The 22,960-nt window shown below is 32.6% G+C and overlaps 1 protein-coding gene across 1 annotated transcript in view; it reads left to right on the forward strand.

The window, feature by feature from the left end:
• The window catches only part of CDH12 (cadherin 12), a 1,029,254-nt gene that overhangs the window by 979,351 nt on the left and 26,943 nt on the right, over positions 1 to 22,960 (forward strand). Inside the window, exon 10 of the mRNA XM_049768382.1 lies at positions 20,605 to 20,741. Within this exon, the coding sequence (XP_049624339.1) occupies positions 20,605 to 20,741 (137 nt within the window). The remainder of the gene's footprint in view (positions 1 to 20,604; positions 20,742 to 22,960) is intronic.

Consider the following 22,960-nt stretch of genomic DNA (forward strand, 5'->3'; position numbering starts at 1 on the left):
TTATACTTCTGAAAGGTGAAAACTTATTATATCAGAACCAGATCAAAAAAGATTAAAGTAGAAATTCAATTCCAAGACACTACATAACATAGAGGGGGAATGTTATGCTTATAAGATGTTATTGTATAGAACAAGTGGTATAAATATGTAGACCAATGAATTATGAATATTGGAAATGGTAATGCTCTTTGGACATGATGCCATCCCTTAAAGTGACTTCAGTGCTTTTCTCAGAAATGTGTTTCTATTCAGGAGAGAAATCTAAACTATGTTTAGGTATGATAAGAGAAAAGTGGTTTTTTTTTTGCTGTTGTTGTTTTTTGTTTTTTTGTGAGCATATCACATTTTACTTTTTTGGACAAAAATCCAGTTATATATATAGACATATATATATGGATATCGTCTTTGTTGGTAGTCTTTCAAATAATAAATGCTAAATGCTGATGTATCCCATTTCAAAAGACTGAAATATTATGCATGATTTTAAAATATGTGACTGCCGTTGAATATATTTACAGAGCATTTCAAAAACATTAACAGTTTTAAAATAAATACTGAAAGTTATAAAAATGATAATATAAAACTGAAAAAAGACCAGATAGGTAATAGAAAAGTTAAGGCTAATCTTTGTTGTAATCCACAACATATGATATGATACCACCTCAGCCACCACCACCACCACCCCCCCAAGTACTGCAAGGAGTGATAGCTTTGCAAAAAGCCAAGAATAAGCCTTAAGCACCATTGAGGATGGCTCAGATAACCTCCTTCAAGAAAAAAAAAACACAATGAAAACAAAAATGTTAAATCTAATATTGACTGGAAATTTCCATAATTGAATATGGTGTCACCTCGGAAAGCATGATATACTGTTTAAATTAGTAATGTTTTATTTTCTAAGTCTACTATCATAAGATCAAATAATTCAAATAAATATTCTTTTAATGCAATAATTTATTCATTTGGGGGGTTGGGTTATACCCAGTGGTGCTCAGAAACCATTCCTGGCAGTCTCAGAGGACCATATAGGATGCCAGGTACTGAACCCTGTTAGCCATGTGCAAGGCAAACACATTATCTGCTATGCTTTTGCTTGTGCTACTAATGCAGTAATTTTTTTTATCTTATGCATTTTTCTTTTCTTTTCTTTTTTTTTTATTTGAACACCTTGATTACATACATGATTGTGTTTGGGTTTCAATCATGTAAAGAACACCACCCATCACCAGTGCAACATTCCCATCACCAATGTCCCAAATCTCCCTCCTCCCCAACCGACCCCCGCCTGTACTCTAAACAGGCTCTCCATTTCCCTCATACATTCTCAATATTAGGACAGTTCAAAATGTAGTTATTTCTCTAACTAAACTCATCACTCTTTGTGGTGAGCTTCCTGAGGTGAGCTGGAACTTCCAGCTCTTTTCTCTTTTGTGTCTGAAAATTATTATTGCAAGAATGTCTTCATTTTTCTTAAAACCCATAGATGAGTGAGACCATTTCTCTCTTTCTCTGACTTATTTCACTCAGCATAATAGATTCCGTGTACATCCATGTATAGGAAAATTTCATGACTTCATCTCTCCTGACAGCTGCATAATATTCCATTGTGTATTTGTACCACAGTTTTTTTAGCCATTCGTCTGTTGAAGGGCATCTGGGTTGTTTCCAGCATCTTGCTATGGTAAATAGTGCTGCAATGAATATAGGTGTAAGGAAGGGGTTTTTGTATTGTATTTTTGTGTTCCTAGGGTATATTCCTAGGAGTGGTATAGCTGGATCATATGGGAGCTCAATTTCCAGTTTTTGGAGGAATCTCCATATCGCTTTCCATAAAGGTTGAACTAGACGGCATTCCCACCAGCAGTGGATAAGAGTTCCTTTCTCCCCACATCCCCGCCAACACTGTTTATTCTCATTCTTTGTGATGTGTGCCATTCTCTGTGGTGTGAGGTGGTATCTCATCGTTGTTTTGATTTGCATCTCCCTGATGATTAGTGATGTGGAGCATTTTTTTCATGTGTCTTTTGGCCATCTGTATTTCTTCTTTGTCAAAGTGTCTGTCCATTTCTTCTCCCCATTTTTTGATGGGATTAGATGTTTTTTTCTTGTAAAGTTCTGTCAGTGCTTTGTATATTTGGGGGATTAGCCCCTTATCTGATGGGTATTAATGCAGTAATTTAAATAGAATCAGTAAGTTAAAATATCTTCTGACATATGAAAAATAACAGTAACAAGCTACCAAATAAAAATAATTCAAGTCTAAAACTGGGTGGGAGGGAAACTGGGGACGTTAGTGACAGGTTAAGGGTGGTGTACATTGTAACACTAAAACCCAATCATGATCAACTTTGTAATCATGGTGTCTAAATAAAAGCAAAATAAAGCGTTGTAAGAAAAAAAATACATACCTGCATTTAGAGAAGTTCTCCAGCCATAAAACTATTTTTCTATTTATTTTAATGTCACAAGAGATAGATCTGACATACATTACTCTTTGGGAATCAAGAAGTCTCCTGATCTAGCTTCTGATAGGTGACTGTCTCCACTAAAACTGCCAACACAGACTAATCTAATTGATTCACAAGCAGGTTTGTCAAAATACAGAACTGCTTTGGCAACCACATCAGTATTGTCTGACTTCCGTGTCCTTGGAGTAAACAATAATCTTGAATGGCATCAGCTGGACAAACAAAATCATCTTTTCTTTATCTGCGGGAATGATGATCTTCATGTTTTCTGAAGAATGATTGTAGAAATAAATATCAATGTTTAGATATACACTAAAATATTTAGATATACACTTGGATTTTCTAGGCATGTCTATTTTTTTGTGTGGGTGAGTGCTACAGCAATCTCTTAGACTTCTCAGAAAGAAATGAGATACTAGAGACACCTGAGCTTATTCTGGAACTCTCTTTTCCCCAATCCTTCAGGATAGGCTCTGCCTCAGTCTACTTTATTTAAATGTTTCTATTTGTCACCTAATGGTAATTGATGTAACATTTAGTCAAAATTGTTGAAAGTTGAAAATTGGCATCATGACCTCAACAACATCTCATACACATTGAGCACTCAATGACTTTTTAATTTTTTATTGAGTTTAAGTATATATCTGAATGCATGAATTCATACATCTGAATGTAATGTCCAAATATCTATCCCTTCACTAGTGCATACTACACACTACCACTGTCCCCAGTTTCCCTCCTACCCCAACTCCAGCCTGTCTCTGTGGCAGACACTTGTCTCTCTTTTATTCCTTCTTTTTCCTTATAGAAACTGTGATTTGCAATACTGTTACTGAAAATGTATCATATACAACACTTTATCTCCTTTAACTACTCAGTACTTGTCCAGAATGTTTACTTCAAGCTCTCAATGTCATAGTAGTTCCTTCCCTATCCTAATTGCACCCTCACCATCACCACTACCACCACCACCACCACCACCACCACCACCACCACCACCACCACCACCACCACCACCACCACCACCACCTTTTTGTGGCAAGCTTTCTACCATGGATTGGGTCTTCTGTCACTCATTTCTATTGTCTTTGGGTAATATTATCATATTGTGTGTATGTGTGTGTTTAATTTTTTTCAAATAATATCTTTATTTAAGCACCATGATTACAAACATGTTTGTAGCTGGGTTTCAGTCATAAAAAGAACATCCCCTTTCACCATTGAGCACTCAATGTTTTTGTACTTTAATTTTGTATACAGAATTACAAAGTACTTTTGTATTTTTGTACTTTATTTTTTGATAATTATTTTTATGTTGCTTATGAAAAGAGCTTCCAGTAAGTCAAATGGGAGTAATATCAGTATATCCATGTCAGATTGTTGGAGTATTTTCACAAATATAGTCACTTAATAATAAAAAATAACATTAAAGGGGCTGGAGCGTTGGCACAAGTGGTAAGAAGTCTGCCTTGCCTGCACTAGCCTAGGACACACTACAGTTCTATCCCCTGGCGTCCCATATGATCCCCCAAGCCAGGAGTGATTTCTGAGCTCATAGCCAGGAATAACCCATGAGTGTCGCCAGTTGTGGTGAAAAACCAAAAATAAATAAATAAATAAACAAAAATCAAAAACAAAAGTAACATTGAAAACTGCTGAAAGTTTAGTCACATTGGAAATGAGTATTTTTCTGTGTTTGGGGTACAGGCATACTTTAGTAGGTAATTTTCTCCTCATTAATGCCACTTTTATTGCAAACACATAAAAGTCCTAGATAAAATATAAACTAATTACTTCAAGTGTGTGTAGAATTATAAAATCAGCCATTCAAATTTAGATTCATCTAAGATATTTTAGATAGGGCCTGACCAATAGCAGTGGGTAGGGATTTTTTTGCCTTGCACTTTGCCAAACTGGGTTAGATCCTCGACATCCCACATGGTCCCCCAAGCCTGCCAAAATTGATTTCTGAACGAAAGCCAGAAGTAACCCCTGAGTATCATGGGGTGTGGCCTCAAATACTAAAAAAATATTTTAGGAATTGTATAAATATAATCTATTTTATGTACCTATAACTTCCATATATTCATATATATATAACAAGTACAGTACTTAATTATCAATTTATAGTTTCCCCATTATATTATTATGTTGAGCAACATTTTTCAAACAAAATTCAACACCAAAAATTAAATAGTTTAGTAATAAATGTATTATTAAATTCATTTTATATATTAAATTTATATTAATTTTATAAATTAAAAATAGTTTATTTATTAAAATTGGTAATTAATGACTATTCTAGCACAACTATCTTTACTCAAACTAAATTATTTTATAAAGCAAATTGATACAAATGATTATTTAAAATAACTGGAAATTTTTAATAAAAATTAAAATTATATTAAAATAGCTAACTTTTATATATTCTCCTGCCAATATATTTTTATTTTTCATTTAATTTTAATTTACATGTCACATTATGATTGTTTTCACATATCACATATGATTGTTTCAGGTCCATAGCACAAGGATTTGATAAACATCTATGTTGTAAAACAACAACCACAATTGTTTTAGTTGAATCACAATTCCTGCCATTGCTTCAAATTGTTTTTGAGTTACAAGAAATTTTAGGACTTACACTTAGCAAATTCCAGTTAGGCCGCATCATATTATTAGTTTCAAAAATTATGATATAATTAATTATCCCAAACATTTTTATTTATAACTGAAAAGTCTGACCCCTTTTCCACATTCCCATACGTCTCACTTCTGCGTCAGCTGAAAGCACCAATCTTCTCTGCTACTATTAGTTTATTAGTTCCACATCTAAATGAAATTCCAGATTTGATCTTCTCCTTCGTATTTCACTTAGGATGAGTCGATTCAATTTCTATCAAAGATGTCAGAATTGTATAGACACTTCTTGAGATTATAACTCTATATCCTTCAGATAAATGCAAGAAGATAGTGTATGAATGGTCTGTATAAAATGTTTGAGAACTCTCTAGACTGCTTTCTGTAGTGTCTAAGACAATTTACATTCTTAACCATGGGCACACATATTTTCTATGCTTCAAACCCTCCCCAGAATTCATAACCTGCTTTTAAAAGACATCATATTAACAAATACAAGGTGATTTTGAAAATATCTTCTGATCATTAATAATAATGAAAATCTTTCACTTGGTCTTCTGTGAGCCTAAAAGTCCCTCTGGCCCTTTTGAAACTCAAATTCTTTAATTTTGCTATTGTGAAAGCTATCTATATATTTAAGACATCAAACTTCTATTAGATATATGGTTTGCAAATAAGCTATGTTTTCTTTATTTTTAGTTTGCTTGTTTGTTGTTCTTGTACCATGATTGGTATGTTTAGGGATACATACTGGCTTTGTGTTCAGGGAATTCTCCTTATGGTGCTGGGATCATGTGGGATGCTGGACATGTAACAAACACATGTCAGCTATGTGCAAGGCAAATGCTCTCTCCAGTATACCATTTCTCTGTCCCAAAAAATAGTATATTATCTTCCATAAATATATAAGCTCCAATTACCTCTCTCCTTTTTTTACTTTTTTTGTATTTGGGGCAATATCTAACAGTGTTCAAAAGATACTACTAGGAGACTCATGAGACCATATGGCATGCCGGAGATTGAACCCGGGTCTGCTGCATGCAAGGCAAATGCCTTACCTACTTTGTTATTGCTTTGGCCCGCACCTCGCTGTTTTTGTTTTAATCTTTGATGATTTCTATGCTGTATATAAGCATTAGAAGGTAATGAATTCCCACTTAAATATTTTTGTTTCTATTTTCTTTGGACAACAATTCTAGCAATTTTCTGCCAAGAACAATGTTATATAGTTATCCTGTATTCTTCCATGAAATTTATGATTTTAGGATTTGCATTCAAACTAATAATCTTTTTCAAGGATTTACTTTCTTTATTCTTTCTTCTTTATTTCTTTTTTTTACTTCTTTATTTCTTTTTATTTTCTTTATTTCTTTTTTCTTTACTTTTATTTTTCAATTTACTTTCTTTATATATTGCTATCTAGTTTTGTTTAGAAATCAATTTAGTTTATTTGTATATTGCTATGTAGTTTAGAAATCTAATCCTTTGGTGAAAGGATTAACTCAATTCTCAATCACATTTTGGTGATGAAAATATTTCCATGATATCACATGGCCTCCTTAGCAATACATACAATCATTTTGATAATTTGAAAGCATTCATTTCTTTATGATGAAGGTGAATGGTTTTGACTCTGTTGACAAAGTAAGTGATTCATAATTATAGGACTATTATTCATAATATAATTACTTACAGATTACTTGAAATGAATAATGGAAAGAGGTGTTTTGTTTTTCAAAACTGAACTTGTTTTTGTTCAGGAAAAAAGTAAATATTGGTATGTTTTACACCACAACATTCTACATCATTTTCAGTATCCATAGAGATGCTGAAAATATCCGTTCCATATATTTTCATTTATTGTAAAAATTAAATGAAATGTGGAGTGATTTTTTTTTTTTGGTGTTTGGGCCACACCTGGTGACGCTCAGGGGTTACTCCTAGCTATGGGCTCAGAAATCACTCCTGGCTTGAGGGCCCATATGGGACTCTGAATCTAACCCAGGTCTGTCCTGGGTCAGCTGCATGCAAGGCAAAGCTCTAGTGCTACGCTATAGCTCTGGCCCCTGTACATTTTTATTATTATCAACATTTTATAACATATTTAGAATCTATTCTACTCACAGCAAAATTTTAGAGTAGATAATTTTCAAGAGTAAATTTTTTTCAAATATTCCTCACTACCACACATGTTTATATTCTTCTAATCTATATTCCCTGATAGAATATATTTATAACATTGATGAACATACCGTAACATGTCATCAGGAATCCAGCTTCAAAGTTCCCTCAGGGTTTTCTTGATTCTGACATTTTATGAGTTTAAAAAAATGTATGATGCCATACAGTGATTATTCACAGCTTAAAGTTTCTAATATACTGTTCATTCATCTCTTCCTACACCCAGCTCCTGGAAACTCTAATCATTTTACTGTCTTCATTATTTACTATGTGGAGTGTCACCTCTGAATGACATTTGACTATGTTCAAATTGTTAATATAACAGCACAAACCATCTTTGTGCATTTCTAAGATGAACATAATTTTCAACTATTCTGTGTTGAAGCACTCAGACATTATTATTATTAGATTCTAGTGTATTGCTAGTGTATTTTATTTTTCTGTGATGAGAGGCCATTTAAAATTTTCAGAAGCTATTAAATAGTTATTCAAAGTTGCTGAATCACTCTGTATCCCATCAACAGCAAAATATTCATTGTACCATATCAGAACTTTGGAAGTTATCAGTGTCTGGAATCTTAACCATTGCACCAGGCATGCACTAATAGCTCAGTGTCCTTGCTAACTTGATAGAGAGATCTTATTCTATACTTATTAGCCAAATATATTCTTGGTGAGACATCTGTCATTGTATTTTTTCCCATTTTTTAAACTTACATAAAATTGCTTCTTTATTACTTACATTTAAGTATCATTGTATATTTTTGATAACTTTTCTAAATAAAATGTATTGCACAGATTTTTTTTCCTCCAAGTTTATTTGTCTTAAATTGCCTTTTTCAGAGCAGACTTTAAAATTATTTTTAATAAAGTATAGCTATGTATTTTATGAAACAAGAAAAATTTTTGATACAAAAATAACAAATATATAGCTTAAATAAATGAAATAAAATATAGCTTTTATACTATATCATCTTCCAAGAGTTTTAAAAATAATTCATTTAACATTTATGTTCATATTTCATTTTGACTTTTATGAAATATACAAGGTTTTTGTCTAGATTTCCTTGTACATACATGTGTTTTTTTGTTTTTTTTTTTCTTAATGTTCTTTGTAAGTTCCATACATGTGTTTTTTAATTTGATAATTTTCACAAATTTTCTTTTTTTTAAATATAATTTTTATTTTGATTATAGTGGCTTACATATTGTTGACAAGCACTCTTTTGAAATTACTATTTTTCTCTTCATTTTAATGTCTTTGGTGCTTTGTTAAAATAAGTTTATTATTTATGCATAAATGTTTAAGGGTGCTATATCTTTCTCTTTAACTATTTGTTCAGAAATTCCCACTGTCTTTATAACTTTGGCTCTGCAGTAAATCTTAAAGTCAGGTAGTCAGTCAAGAAAATATTTATATGGATACATGGTAAATGTGTATTAATTTTAGAGTAATGGCACATTGTAAGTGTATTTTATTAGTTTGGCTTTACTTCAATGTAGCATAAATATTCTACATGGAAAAATATTTTTCTGTGACATTCTTGGGGAACCCTACATACCAAAACTATTTCCTAGCGTATTGGAATTAATAGACATGTATATAATCAATATAAATATAAAATCGAAATAATTTCATGTTACAATGAGTTTAACCAAATGATAAAATATATAAAATTCATCTCATATTCATGAAAAGAAATCAATACTTCAATATTTTGTTAATGATGTTTGAAAAACACTGAAAATTTCATAACCTTTAGCTTTACATTTAAAAAAAATTAATTGAAATAGGGGGATGGTACATGGGCCAGCGGCAACACAGAGCACACACAGGACTCCAGTTTGATTCCTGAAATCTCATTGCCATTCTTTATTCACCGCTTGGTATAACCTTGTAAGTCGCCAAGACTGCTGCTGAGGCTCTAGTGATCTCTGGCATATGGACCCACTATGTATCCCTGTGCATGAGAATGGGACTGTCATGCCAGTTACCCAAGTGTCACTTCTTATAGTCCCAGAGCAATGGGTAGAAATCCCCTAGAGCACCATGCTTGGAGTACCTCAGAGCAACATGGCATCCTTTTAAAAAAGAAAAAGTATTGTCAAGTTTTATCATGAATAATTATTTAATAATAACTATTACAAAATATTCTGTATTTGCTTTTACATAGGATGGCCTTGGGAGCTTTAAACCTCTCAGTACTTACTGCTTATATGATTCTTTAATGATTCTAAGAATTTTGTAAAGAGATATATATTTTATGTATAGCTGCATGTATATATATGTATGTAAATGTATATTTACATTTACTTTGCAATGCTAAAGAGATAATCTAGTGTTTTCTAAAAGAATTATGTATTTAATCTGAATTTGCATCTCAGATACACTTGTGAAGAAAAATTTTTCTCGCAATCACTATATGAATATTTTTTTGGGGTAACAAACCATATAAACAAAATACATTTGTTCTCTACTAAATAAAATAATAGCGTTTTTAACTATTAAAGATAGAAGCCAAGAAACTGGTCTTTATGTCAGAACACATTTTCAGGTTTCCATTGATAAAAAGAAGAATAGAAGACTAATAGAAATATTATTTCATATATTACTTTCTAAAGATACTTTCTGAAGAACTCTAAGTGGAAATTATGTTTGCTATTTAACAACATCTAGGATGAAAAACTGTAAAATATATAATGTACTTTCTTATATCACTTAAACTATTTAGGGTATATATATAAAATAAGAAAAATGAAGAATATGTACAAAAGTTTTGCATTTGAATGGATAAGCAGGTAGACCTTGCTTAAAGACTATTTTATACCCCAGAAAAAGTAAAATTTTAACTTTCAGACACTGCTATAGCTAAGTGCAGTAAAGTCTTGGGATTATGCCATATGTTTCTCTTCACAGTTGTACTATATTTAAATAAGACCCCAAGAATAATTATTTTCTAAAACTGATTTTGTGTGAAGTCAACCTGCAAAAGTACAGATGACATTTAACTTCTCTTAGCTCCATTCCATTTCTATATTAGGAAACCAAGAAAGCTTTATAGGAGAAACATAATCTTAGCTATTTTTACTATAGCAAATTTTAAGACTGTAAATGTTTTACTTTACCACATAATTACATAAACCATTAGAATAAGAAAATATCTATTTTGTTTATACAGTTAGATATTTATACATATGCACATATTCTTCTAAGTATATAATCTACCTTTGTTAATGCATTTATTCATATATTTTAGTTATTTTACAGTAAGATGCAAATCAAAATAATTTTAATGCATATGAAAGAATAAATAAACTTTTATGAAGCAATACAGTATTTTAATTTATACATTCAGAGGATGTAATTAAAATTAAACTCATGTATCACAAATCATCAAAGTAGTATCTATAATAGCAGAATTAAATGTCAGTGGAGTAAAGAAAAATATAAGATGTCATTTAGAAAAAACAATGAATCATAATTCTTATTTGACACATTAGACAAAAGAAAAAACTAAAGAGTGAGAAACTATTATAGAGAGAATAGACTTTTGTTAGCAAACAAAATAATCTAGTATTGGTGAACCATATTTTCAGAAGAATTAAAATTTAGTTTTGAATTGTATAATTGATAAATGTCTTAATTTTATATCTATAATCTTTCACTGATTACCTGCTATAGTTCTTTTCCAAAATCTATCTCCAGGAAGGGAGTTTAGTTGCTATAAGCATCAGACATACAGTCTTTAAGTTATTTGTTTATCAAAATATCCTTATAGGACAGTATCTATTATGTAGGTAACACTTGAATAAAAGTCAACACCCTTACTAATATTGTCTGCATATTTGGTTTAAATGTAAAACCAGTATTCTCAATTCTATCCAATTGCATGATAAAAAATTATTAATTTGGGCTCAATAGGACACTTACATATAAAGATAATGGTTCATTACATTAGATCTGAGTTTGCTTCCTGTGCCATATTAAAAATAGAACAACAAAAACAAAAAATAATTGGGGGCCAGAGCGATAGTACAGTGGTAGGGCATTTGCCTTGCATGTGGCTGATCCAGACAGACCTCTGTTTGATCCTAGAGTCCCATATGGTCCCCGAAGCCAGGAGTGCATAGCTAGAAGTAACCACTGAGCATCACTGGGTGTAGCCCAAAAAAACAAACAAAAGAAATAGAGGACAGGAAAAATATAGAACAACAAAAACAAAAAGAACCACACTAATTTTCAAAGAGGTGATAAGAGAGATTAGATAGGGGCTCAGCAATTACCTTGTATGCAAACCAACCTGTATTTGATCCCTAGCACTCTACCTGGTCCTCTGAGGCCTCCCATGGGTGATCCATGAACACAGAACTCTGAGCAGCACACTGCATATGGAACTAAATAAAATAACAACAAAAAACCTTGAATAAACAAAAATGTTATAAAAAATTTAGTTCACTCGAAAGAGAAATAAGAAATTTCTATGTAGATAATGTTTTTTGCTTTTCCTCTTGAATGCTCAATTCTATAAAATCAGCATAAATAAATGATTGCAGAGTATGTACTAACTTCTTAAAATGTACATTTATTTATATTGATTATCAAAATAATAATGACACTGAAATAGCTATTTTGCCTTTCTTTAGCTGAATAATCTGCTCAAATTAATTTAAAAATTAAAGCTGATTTCATATTGCTAAGTCAGAACAAACTGAGACCCAAGATCAAATTAAGTCGAAGTTGAAAGTAAAGATGTAAAAAGATTTAACATAAGTCAACTTAATTCTCAAGTTTAAACTATGAATTATTCTGCTGCTAAAATTTAACTTAGAAGCATATCAAAATTTTATCTGCTTTATAATTATATCATTATCATTTATTAATTACTGAATATAAGATCTCTGATAGTTTGTTTAAAAATTCATTGTTTTCAGTACTTTCTTGAACTAAATTGTTTGAGTTAACACACCATTAAAAATGCACACTAATTATTTAAAATATAACTGTAGTGCTGGAGTGAAAGTATAGCAGTATAAAAGCATTTGCCTTGCATGCTGCTACCTGGGACAGACGCGGGTTTGATCCCCCGCATCCTATATGGTCCCACGAGCTTGCCAGGGGTGATTTCTGAGCACAGAGTCAGGAGTAATTCCTGAGCACAGTTGGTGTGGCCCCTAAACAAACAAACAAACAAACAAAATATAACTATATTTCATAATAGCCTTAAAATTTTTTCTCCTCTTCTGTTTTTATTTGTTTGTTTGTTTTGGGGACCACAACTAGCAGTGCTCAGGGTTTACTCCTTGCTCTGTGCTCAGGAATAGCTTCTGAATATGCTCAAGGGCCCATATGTGGTGCAGGAATTGAACATAGTTGGCAGTTTTTAAGGTCAACATCCTCTGGACAGTGCTAGCTTTTAATCGCTTTAAATGAATTTTTGTTTAATTTAGGATTTTTCAACTTTACCTACAAGTGCTCAGGAGTCATACTGACTCTACTCAGGAGTTTCCCCTGATGAAACTGTATGTGGTGTTGGGGGTTCAAACTAGTCTTATATATGCATCAGCCCCATGCAATGCAATTGTCTTATCTTCTATTCAATCATTCTTTTAACCTAAAAACCATGTTAAGTTGAACTTGTGATTACCTATGACAATGTTGACATTAATTAAGATGGAAATGAAGAAACAAAATTGTGTAGCCATTTTTATTTTGAGTTTTGATTTTGGTTCACACCCAGTGATGATCTGGATCACTGACTCTGCTCAAAGATTATTCTCAGAAGTTCTTGGGGGATCATAGGTACTGCTGGGGACCTAACTCACATAATCTGCAAGCAAAGCAAATGCCTCCCTACCTGTTAGGTGTAGTATATTTTTGGCTCAGGTATAGCTTTTAAAATTATTGTGTATCTCAAGTAATTGAGAAAATATATTTAATAATTTATTTCTTTATACTGCTACAAAGCTCTCATAACATTTACATTTATAGATTTATTAACATAATTTAGAAAATTTTGATAGATATCTATAACTCTAAATTGTTTCACTGGATTTTAAGTATCAACAATTATTTACTTTTATTTAAATAATACTTTGTTTTACTAATAAATATGTCTAAATTTCTAAGTATATTAGGAATTGTTTTAGAGACTTCCACTTTGCTTCTTAAAATGCCTCAAAATGTCAAAAAATATAAATCAATTTAATTTTTATGAGTAACCTAAACCGGTTTACCTCTTGCTTTTTAAAGATTTTAGTTATTTATCTTATAGAAAAATTAAATTTTATTGTTTTTATCATTATTCATAATTTATTTTTAGAGAACAAACACATTTATTACTCATTTTTTCATTTGAAAAATTTAAAATATTTTATATTTAAATTATTAGCTTCTTAAATATAATAAACCTATATAAAATTACCTTTGAGAACTTAAAATAAGCAAGATTTAGCTTTATCATTTCTCCTGACTAATGAAATAGAAAATTTTTATTAATTTTCAGAATACAATAAAATTTGCTTTTAAGAATTATTTTCTTAGAAGAATGAAAGTTTAGTTATTAGAGACATTAGGAAGGGAATATATTTATTCAAATATTATATCTATGAGTCTTTAAATGGTAAATACCTATAGGTAAAGTTATCTTTCATGGAAGTTATTAGACCATAGTTGCTAGAGCTAATATCCAACTGTGATATAGAAAAACAGATATTTGATTTTGTTTCAGGGGTGTAGTTATAATGAATGTAATTGAATAATACTTTGGAATAAATATGTTAAATAGTAAAAATATAAATAAATAATCCATTCAATAACTATCATATGTTCTTATAAAATAATTCAATTCAACAATTTAAGTATAAGATACAGATATAAACATAAAGTTCTTAATATGTAATAAAGTATACTCTATTAGTAGATAAACCAATTATTTGACTAATTTTATAGGAGAATCTTACACCAATCATTAACATAAATTATATGATGAATTAATAGGTATTTTTTTAAAAATAACTTATTCAAGTGAAGTGTTAGCTTGCCTCTGATGAGTTCAGGGTTTACTTTGGGTTCTGTGCTCAGGGATAACTCTTATAAGACCTCATGGAGATGCATGGTGCTGGGAATGGAATCTTTGGTATCTTTGATATCTAAGGCAAGTGCCTTAATATTTTTGTAAACAATTCTCAGGTACTGGAGACAGAATTTTAAATAAATAAAACAGTAAATGCTACATGTATTGATGGAAAGTATGAAAAAATGCATAATCATATTCTTTATCAGGTATTTTCACTGTTCATATATTATATTCTTAAGGGAATACAACCATACATATTCAGTAATCAAAACACAAACTCAATCAATAATTGTCTAAAAATACTTTTTTTCACATTATAATCAGTTGCTTGAAATTTCTGAAGAATAAACCAAAGTCACTTGTAAAGCTCTTGGGTAGATAAAAATCTGCATTATATACATTTAGATGTTTAAAGTCAGAAAAACAAATACATTTAAAAATTGTTAAGTACTAAAAATGAGAAAAATGTAATTAATATTAAGTAAAATAAAGATGTAGATATTAAGGAAATTAGAGGCCAGAGCAATAGCACAGAGGCAGGGCGTTAGCCTTGCACTCGGCCAACCCCAATTTTCTGGCATCCCATATGGTCCCCCAAGCCTGCCAAGAGCAATTTCTGAGAGCAGAGCCAGCGTGTGTGGTCCCAAAAACAAAATAAATAAATAAATAAAATATTAATACGGGAGCTAAACTACACCTGATAGTACGTTGGCTTGACTTGGAGGCTTTCTTGGCCTGCAGACTGGAAAGTAATTCATCAAGTGCTCGCAAACTATGCAGTTCTGGGGATTAAACCTGAGACTTCCCATTTGGACCATCTCCCTCGCCACTATTTCCTTATTAACTTTTCTTTTTTGGATTTTATTTTGTACCACAGCCAGCAGTACTTATACCTGGCACTTATTTTAGCAGTAATTCGTGGCATAAGAGGCTATATGGGGTGTCATGGACTGACCCCAGATTTACTGAGTGCAAGGTACATGTCCTGCCCACTCTACTATCTCTCCATTTCTTATTTTGGGCCGCACCCGGTGACGCTCAGGGGTTACCCCTGGCTAATTCTCTCAGAAATCACTCCTGGCTTGGGGGATCATATGGGATGCCCCGGGATTGAGCCATGGTCTGTCCTGGGTCAGCCACGTGCAAGGGAAATACCCTATCACTGCAGTATACCCCACTATTTTATAATATTAAAAGTCTTTAAATAAATAACCAATGGGCAAGGATATATGCCTGTATTAGATAATTTTGGTTTTTACATCATTTTTCTTATCAAGCACTAAAATCATTGAACTGTACTATCTAAAGTATCTAAGATATAAATTACTTTTACGCAATGGAAAAGAATTGATAGTAGGATTAGAAAACAAATGAACAAACAATGTTATCTGAAATATAGTAGGATAAATTAAAAACCAAAATCAGGGCTAACATGATTGTAAAGCAGGTAGTCATTAGCATTGCTTGCCGCCAATCAGGGTTTGAACCCTAGAACCCCGTAGCATCCTCTAACAACTTCTGGTGACCCCGATCACAGAATTATGTTTAATCTCTGAGCTTCACCAGAGTGTCACCCCAAACCAAAAACATAAAAACAAACATACAATAAAATGAACCAACTAAAGTAAACTCATATAAATTAGCATCTGCTATGTAATAGATTTAAAATTGCTATTAAGAACATGTGAATTAACTGTAATTATTTGTTGACTATAATTTGTTAATAAATACATTCTCAGAGTGCTTTACAGTATAGCTCTTCAAATTTATACTTTTGAAAAAACAAATTGAATTTATTCTCATCTGCCAACAAAAAATAAATCTATGATATTAAGATATAGGAGTAGTCAAGTATGATAGATTTAGGTGATTATTATTACCCAAGCAAAATATATTGCTTACTTGGCCAGAATAATAATTATTATTATTTCTTTATTGCTAGAAGTATATGTTGTGATACTTTTAGAGTGATTCTAAAGCATAGAGGACTTTTTATAAAATGTTTCATAAAATTGGAAAGGTCAAAGTTAGCTTTTCCATTAACAGTGAGAAAGATATTAGGCAAATTAGAAGAAACAATTTTAAAGGGAATGCTTACCTAATGAAGAGAATAAACCTTTTTAAGGCATTTATGAAAACTCATTTACAGAAAAGTAATAAAATTGTTCTCTTCCAAGCTGCCTGCATAGTTTAGGTTAATACTTTATGTTTTCAAATTTTCAGCTCAATTATTAGAATGGTTTTTCTCCAAGTCATTGTGTATATGTGAGCACTTTAGACTTCTCTCATTTTATATAGATTATAAACATATTTTATATCCTTTATTTGCTAATAAATGTACAATAAAATGTATTTTTATGTGTTTAGTTCATTTACTATGGCAAAGTTCGACAAAAAAGATGGCTTAAAAAAGCAGAGGGCTGGGCCATAATACAGCAGGTTGCCATTTGCCTTGCACATGGCCAACGTGGGTTCGATTCCCAGCATCCTAGATAGTCTCCCTAAGCCTGCTAGGTATTATTCTGAATGTAGAGTCCAAAGTAACCCCTGAGTGCCTCCAGGTGTGACCTCCAAATAAACAAAAGCAGAGAGCTTTACATGCAGGAGCACTTATTTCCACATGGCTCTAAAAATGCTCAACTTATTAATCACACCAATATATTCGATATTACTATATTTAGCAACAATTAGCATATACCTTTATTCTTTGATTGAGCATGCCTTGTTATGAACCTTCAATAAAACCTTGACAGTTCTCTCAGCAGAGTACAGAATCTGAAAAAGGCTAGATATTAGCAAAGTCATGTCTGCTCTGAAAATATTCCGAAAATAACAATGATGTGGTCCACATCACCTACCTGCTAAAAGGTATTCATAAGGTATAATGTCATGATTGGGAATGGTAATTATCAGCACATACTTATGATTCCATCAGCATTAGAATTATTGTCATGTGGGGGAGAGCACCAGTAAAATTCCAAAACATATTGCAAGAATGAGAATCTTTGAGTCTAAACAATTTTGGAAAATGTATAAATTATATAGATTATTAGGATAAGTTCAATTGAGCTTTTAGATATTCTCAGATTTCTAAAAGAATAGTACTCAAAGGAAGAGCATTTCCATACTTTTTATAGTGATAGAGATCAAAATTAGAAAGTCAGAAAAAATGTAATGAGGGGCTGGAGTAGTGGCTCAAGTGGTAGGGAGTTTGTCTTGCATGTGCTAACCTAGGACAGACTGCGATTTGATCCCCTGGCGTGGTCTCCCAAGCCAGGAGTGATTTCTGAGCACATAGCCAGGAATAACCCCTGAGCATCACCGGTATGGCCCCAAAAGCAAAAGCAAAGAAAAAAGAAAATAAGTGATGAGAAGCAAACAAAACACTATTATGTGAAGTAGGGTCTGCCACAGTGCTCAACATTTGTGTTTGTGGATTTGTGTGGTCTTAGGTCAACACTGTAAAGTTGAAAATTATCTCTGTCATAAACTGGGGCCAGACATTGCTGGAGGTATATCATAAATGGTTTACCAATATTCTGAAATGTCCTGAACATTTTAGAAATTTATTGTGAGCATGTTTTTTAAAGAAGATGTTCCATGGAAACTAGACTTGAACTTAGTCTAGCCGGTTGTCCCTATTGGACTTGGGTGTTAACCTTATTCCATTCTGTGTGAATAGTTTGGGGTATATATTTTGTAGATTGTTCTTCCCACAGCTTGTCCCTTTCATCTGGAATTGAGCTTTTTTCCTTTTCCCCCATTTTATGGCTCATCATTCGTAAAGGAGAATATGCAATCAGGTATTAAACTAATTTTATTCCAGGCTCTTTGATTTTAAATGGTCCTTAATTTTCTTTTCAATGAAAATATCAATAAGAGAAAATAAATTGAAATCACAGGCATCAATACATTTCACCACCAAAATGAAGGTCAGAAATATCAAAGATAGATTAGCAGCATGGTTCAATTTAGGAGCCTACAAAACTCAACATGCCCATGGCTGAAGTCAGTTACTAGCATATACTGACAAGAGTTAAACATATCAGCTCTAAAGGCAAATTAATTTTTAATTTAGTGCTTAAATACCGTATAAACTTTCTGAGTTTCAAATAGAAAGTCTGTCAAAATTATAACATGCTATTTTGAACTCATTGCTTAAGCATATTTTTTATAATGAGCAAATAGATCACTTTTGTAGCCTGGGAAATGGGAGGAATAGATTAAAGTAACCATTTGCTGTAGGGTACCACTTATAATGATGTCACTTTTCATCCAGGACAAGAAACATGGTGACAGAGCAAAGTGTAAACATACTTTACTCTAAGCATTTAGATTAAAAGATCTATTTCACAGAAAATATTTATGTATGGGTAATTGATATTAAACTAAATGCCTTAAAGAAAAGCTTTTTAACCATGTCTGATACAAGTCAAGCTATCATCATAATATTAATAATAATAATATTGTTAGAGACATCTCATTACCAAAATAAAAATTTATAGATTTTTTGAAAACCAAGTTAATAAAATTATTTTACATAGATAAATTATTTATAAATATGTATACCACTTATATCAGTAAAACTCAAAACAAGATAACAATGGGATCTCACATCATTTAGAATGGTGCATATCAAAAAAAAGGCAATTAAACCAATTTGTGTTGATGGGGGTGGATTGTTAAAGATATTCTCATACACAGCTGATAAGAATACTCTGGCATTACATGGAAAACATGTAATATTATTTCTCATGAAAATCGAATAGAGGTGCCTCATTACCTAGAAATTTGATTTTATGGTATCTATGTATTCCTAAGCCATGCAGACATTCTTTTAAAAGGACATATACATGCCATCGTATTTGGCAGCAAGCACTTTGAGCAGTAGGAAGTAAATAGACAGATACATACGTAATTAGTGTATGCTATATAGGCATAATGGTATACTATTAAGTCACAAGAAATGATAAAATCATGAAATTCATAGCAAATTAGATGGAACTGGAGGATAGCATATTGCATGAAATAAGTCAGAAAAAGATTGAATACCAGATGATCTTCCTTATCAGTGGTACTTAAAATAGCTAGATTAATAAATTCAAGGTTTCCCCCCAAAAGAATACATATATTACCCTTGACTACACTATATAAATAAAAGGAAAGGAATGAATTTGGCAAGGAAAAAGAGTCAAGAAGAGATATAAGGGCGGTAACAGAGACTGATTCAAGAACATTGGACCTATCTGTGATATAGAAGTGTTATCTATTTCACCAACAGAGCCAAGAAAAATTGTAGCATAACCTCCAAACTACAGCATCCAAAATAAAAACTGGCCCCATCAGAATGTGGGGTGGGAGGGACCCTGGTGAAATGGGTGGGAAAAATGTTGACACTGATCCTGGGAACGGTGTTGGGACTGAATATGCCTGAAACTCAACTAGGAAAACTTTGTAAACCACAATTCTTTACTAAAAATTAATTAAAATAAAACCATCAATTTTTAAAATTTCATTCAAAAGAAAGATGTATGTCAATGATACTTTGCCTCTATTAATTTTCTTAGATTTCTTTGATTGACTACACGTATAAAACTCATCATAATTACAGTTGTTATCAAGAACTCTGGCTACTAAAGAATATAAAAATAAATTATTTGTCAAGGACACTTTTTTAAGAAGGTATTCTAATAGAGGAAGTAATAAATAAATTTAAATTTTGCCTTTTTATATGTGTCTGGGGGAAAATTCTACATTCAATTGCCTCATCATCAGTTAAGAAATTTTCCCTTACATCTCAAAACATTATTTTTATTATCAAAGGAAACAAGGATTTGTCCCTGACCCAAGTCCATTCTAGCAATTTCCAGATGCCTCCCACACCCCAACTTCTCCCACAGCTGCCTTTAAAGAATCTTTTACTGCTTGAAAAAGTTTTAATATTCAGCAGGTTACGGGAACCTATGGTCAGCTTTAAGAGTTTTAGTCTCTGCTGAGCTTTCAAGGTGTCAGACCCTAAAATAATATGAACAGCAGGAGTACTAAATCTTTCATTATTTTCAGTTTCCCCTTGAGCATACCGACTTTGCAATAAAGAAGCTGTCATTGACAGTCTTCTTTATTGCAAGGTGGGTAATAGCTACAGGGAGAGAAATAAGGATCTGTGTCAAGTTAGCCTGACTGCCATGATGATGAATGTGTAATCATCGCATATTTGCATCTCCTCTTCTTATACACAGGTACTTCATAGACTGGAAGAGTGATGGGGACAGCTACTTTACAATAGATGGCACGGACGGAACCATCGCTACTAATGAATTACTAGACCGAGAAAGCACTGCCCAGTATAATTTCTCCATAATTGCGAGTAAAGTTAGTAAGTATGGCATGCATGAAATCAATGTTATGCTGCATTTCTTTGGATTTAGCACTCCTTAGTGAGTCCCTGCTGAGGTGTTTTTCATTTGGGGAGCTGACAGCTGAGTGGCCTCCTGGGGAAACTCAGAAACCTGTTCCTTTTCTTCCTTGCATAAGTCCAGAGCAATGAAGACAGCTGCTAGTGAGCTAGTAAGCTCTGCTAGCAGGTAGCCTGCCTCTCTACCAATGCACTTAATTGGTTCTCTACATTTTTTTGCTCTCCCCTCTGAGACCCTTAGGAATTCCAAGTGTTCTTCCACTCTGGATCCTGTATGTGCTACTGGGATCCTGATCAGCTGGACAGGAGGAAATAAATATCAGAAAAAAATTGCCCATCCTGAACATTTTTTTCTTTGCTGGAATTGAAGAGAGTATTTGAAAAGTCACCATTCTTTCTTCTCTGTTTATAGTAGAATGCATTTTCTGTGAATAGCACTGTGGAATGTATCAGCATTTGAAAAGAAATTCTTCAAAAATTTATTCAGGATCTATTGAATTATTTATAGTTATTGAGTGGCTTTCTCCTTGATTTAAAGAAGAATTATTTTCCTTTTAATTATTGGCAGAAGTGGGAAGAGCTATACCTGGTAGTGATCGGGGCTTACTACTGGCAGTGAATTCACAGATCATTCCCTGCAGGCTTGGGGGGACCCTAATCGGTTCCAGGAATTAAATTTAGGTGATCTGTGAATGACAAGTGTCCTACCATCTGTACTTAATATCACTAGCCCAGAAGTATTGTATAAACTCGGAGTCATTACATTATTTTGTTCAACTGAATATTATTTTTATAATTTCCAAAGATGACAAACTGAGAGGTGAGTGTAGTGACATCTGGCTTCTTGTCATAGCTGATTTTAACAAAAATATGTTTTACTAGTCTTGTTTATAATTGCATGAAAGGCAGGAAGAAATCCCTTGCAGCTCTCTTTCATTTTGGTTCCTTCTAATTTCTTTTTTTTTTTTTTTTTTTTGCATCTGATGGTAATATTTTGGCAGCTAATTTAACTTTACAATGCTGTACAGGTCTATAAGTTCTGCCAAGTGCTTTTACTAGAGGGCAGCTCAGTAGGGGGCCAATCTGGATTTTGTTTTTTGTTGATTTATTTTTGACAGTTGCTTCAGAGTATAAATATTAAGATGCTTATCCCTGGCCTTCATGAAATATTTAGCAGGTTTCATCATTTTAGACTGTGAACTCTAAAGGTAAATCTCCAAGAAAAGAACACACAGTTTCTGTATAACCTCTTGGAACCTGATATTCCTTGTAAGAAGACAACTCAGAGACTCCTAAATAGAGTGGGGAAATGTTGGTGGACAGATTGATCATTACAGCTCACTTTGGTTTAACCATCCATCATCCCCACTAACATGTTGAGTATAAGACAGAATGTATCTTAGAAGCTCTAGTCCAGTCTTCGTATAAACTGAGTACAACAGTACCGTACTTTTTGTACCATAAAATACACATTTTTCCCCAAAAGTGAGTCTTATAAAGCAAATGCTGCCTGGAGTCAAAGCCTGAGTGCAGGGGAGGAGAGCCTCTAAAAACCATGCGCATCTAATAGAGTGAAAAATACTATAATCTTCATCCTTGCCATTATGAAATTTAACTGTACCTAGAAAATCTGATTCAGCTTCTCATCCACAAACCTGTAGCAACTCAAAAATATGTTAATACGGGGCCGGAGAGATAGCATGGAGGTAAGGCATTTGCCTTTCATGCAGAACGACGGCAGTTCGAATCCCGGCATCCCATATGGTCCCCTGTGCTTGCCAGGGGTGATTTCTGAGCATAGAGCCAGGAGTAACCCCTGAGTGCTGCTGGGTGTGACCCATAAAAAAAGATATTTTTAATACAGTCAGTAATATTTATAGGTTATGTGTGACAAGTAACAGAAGTAAATAGCAAGTGATAAGTAAGTCTCATAAATTTAAAATTTGATGGGTTGTTTTTTTGTTTTGTTTTGCTTTGAATTGTTGGAAAATATTTTTTTCCACGCTTTTGGTGTGGAAAGAATAGTGAGAGGTAAAAATGTATAAATCTCCACCTGACTTCAGGGGCTTCCATTGCTTTCCATATTTTCACAGCTAAAATGAATTCTCTGAATGAACAGTTTATCTCTTGAGAGTTTTCTGAATTTCTTTACATATCCACTTAATATAACCTCCCTATAA

The sequence above is a fragment of the Suncus etruscus genome, chromosome 2 (genome assembly GCF_024139225.1).
Source record: "Suncus etruscus isolate mSunEtr1 chromosome 2, mSunEtr1.pri.cur, whole genome shotgun sequence".
In the NCBI taxonomy this organism is placed as follows: Eukaryota; Metazoa; Chordata; class Mammalia; order Eulipotyphla; family Soricidae; genus Suncus; species Suncus etruscus.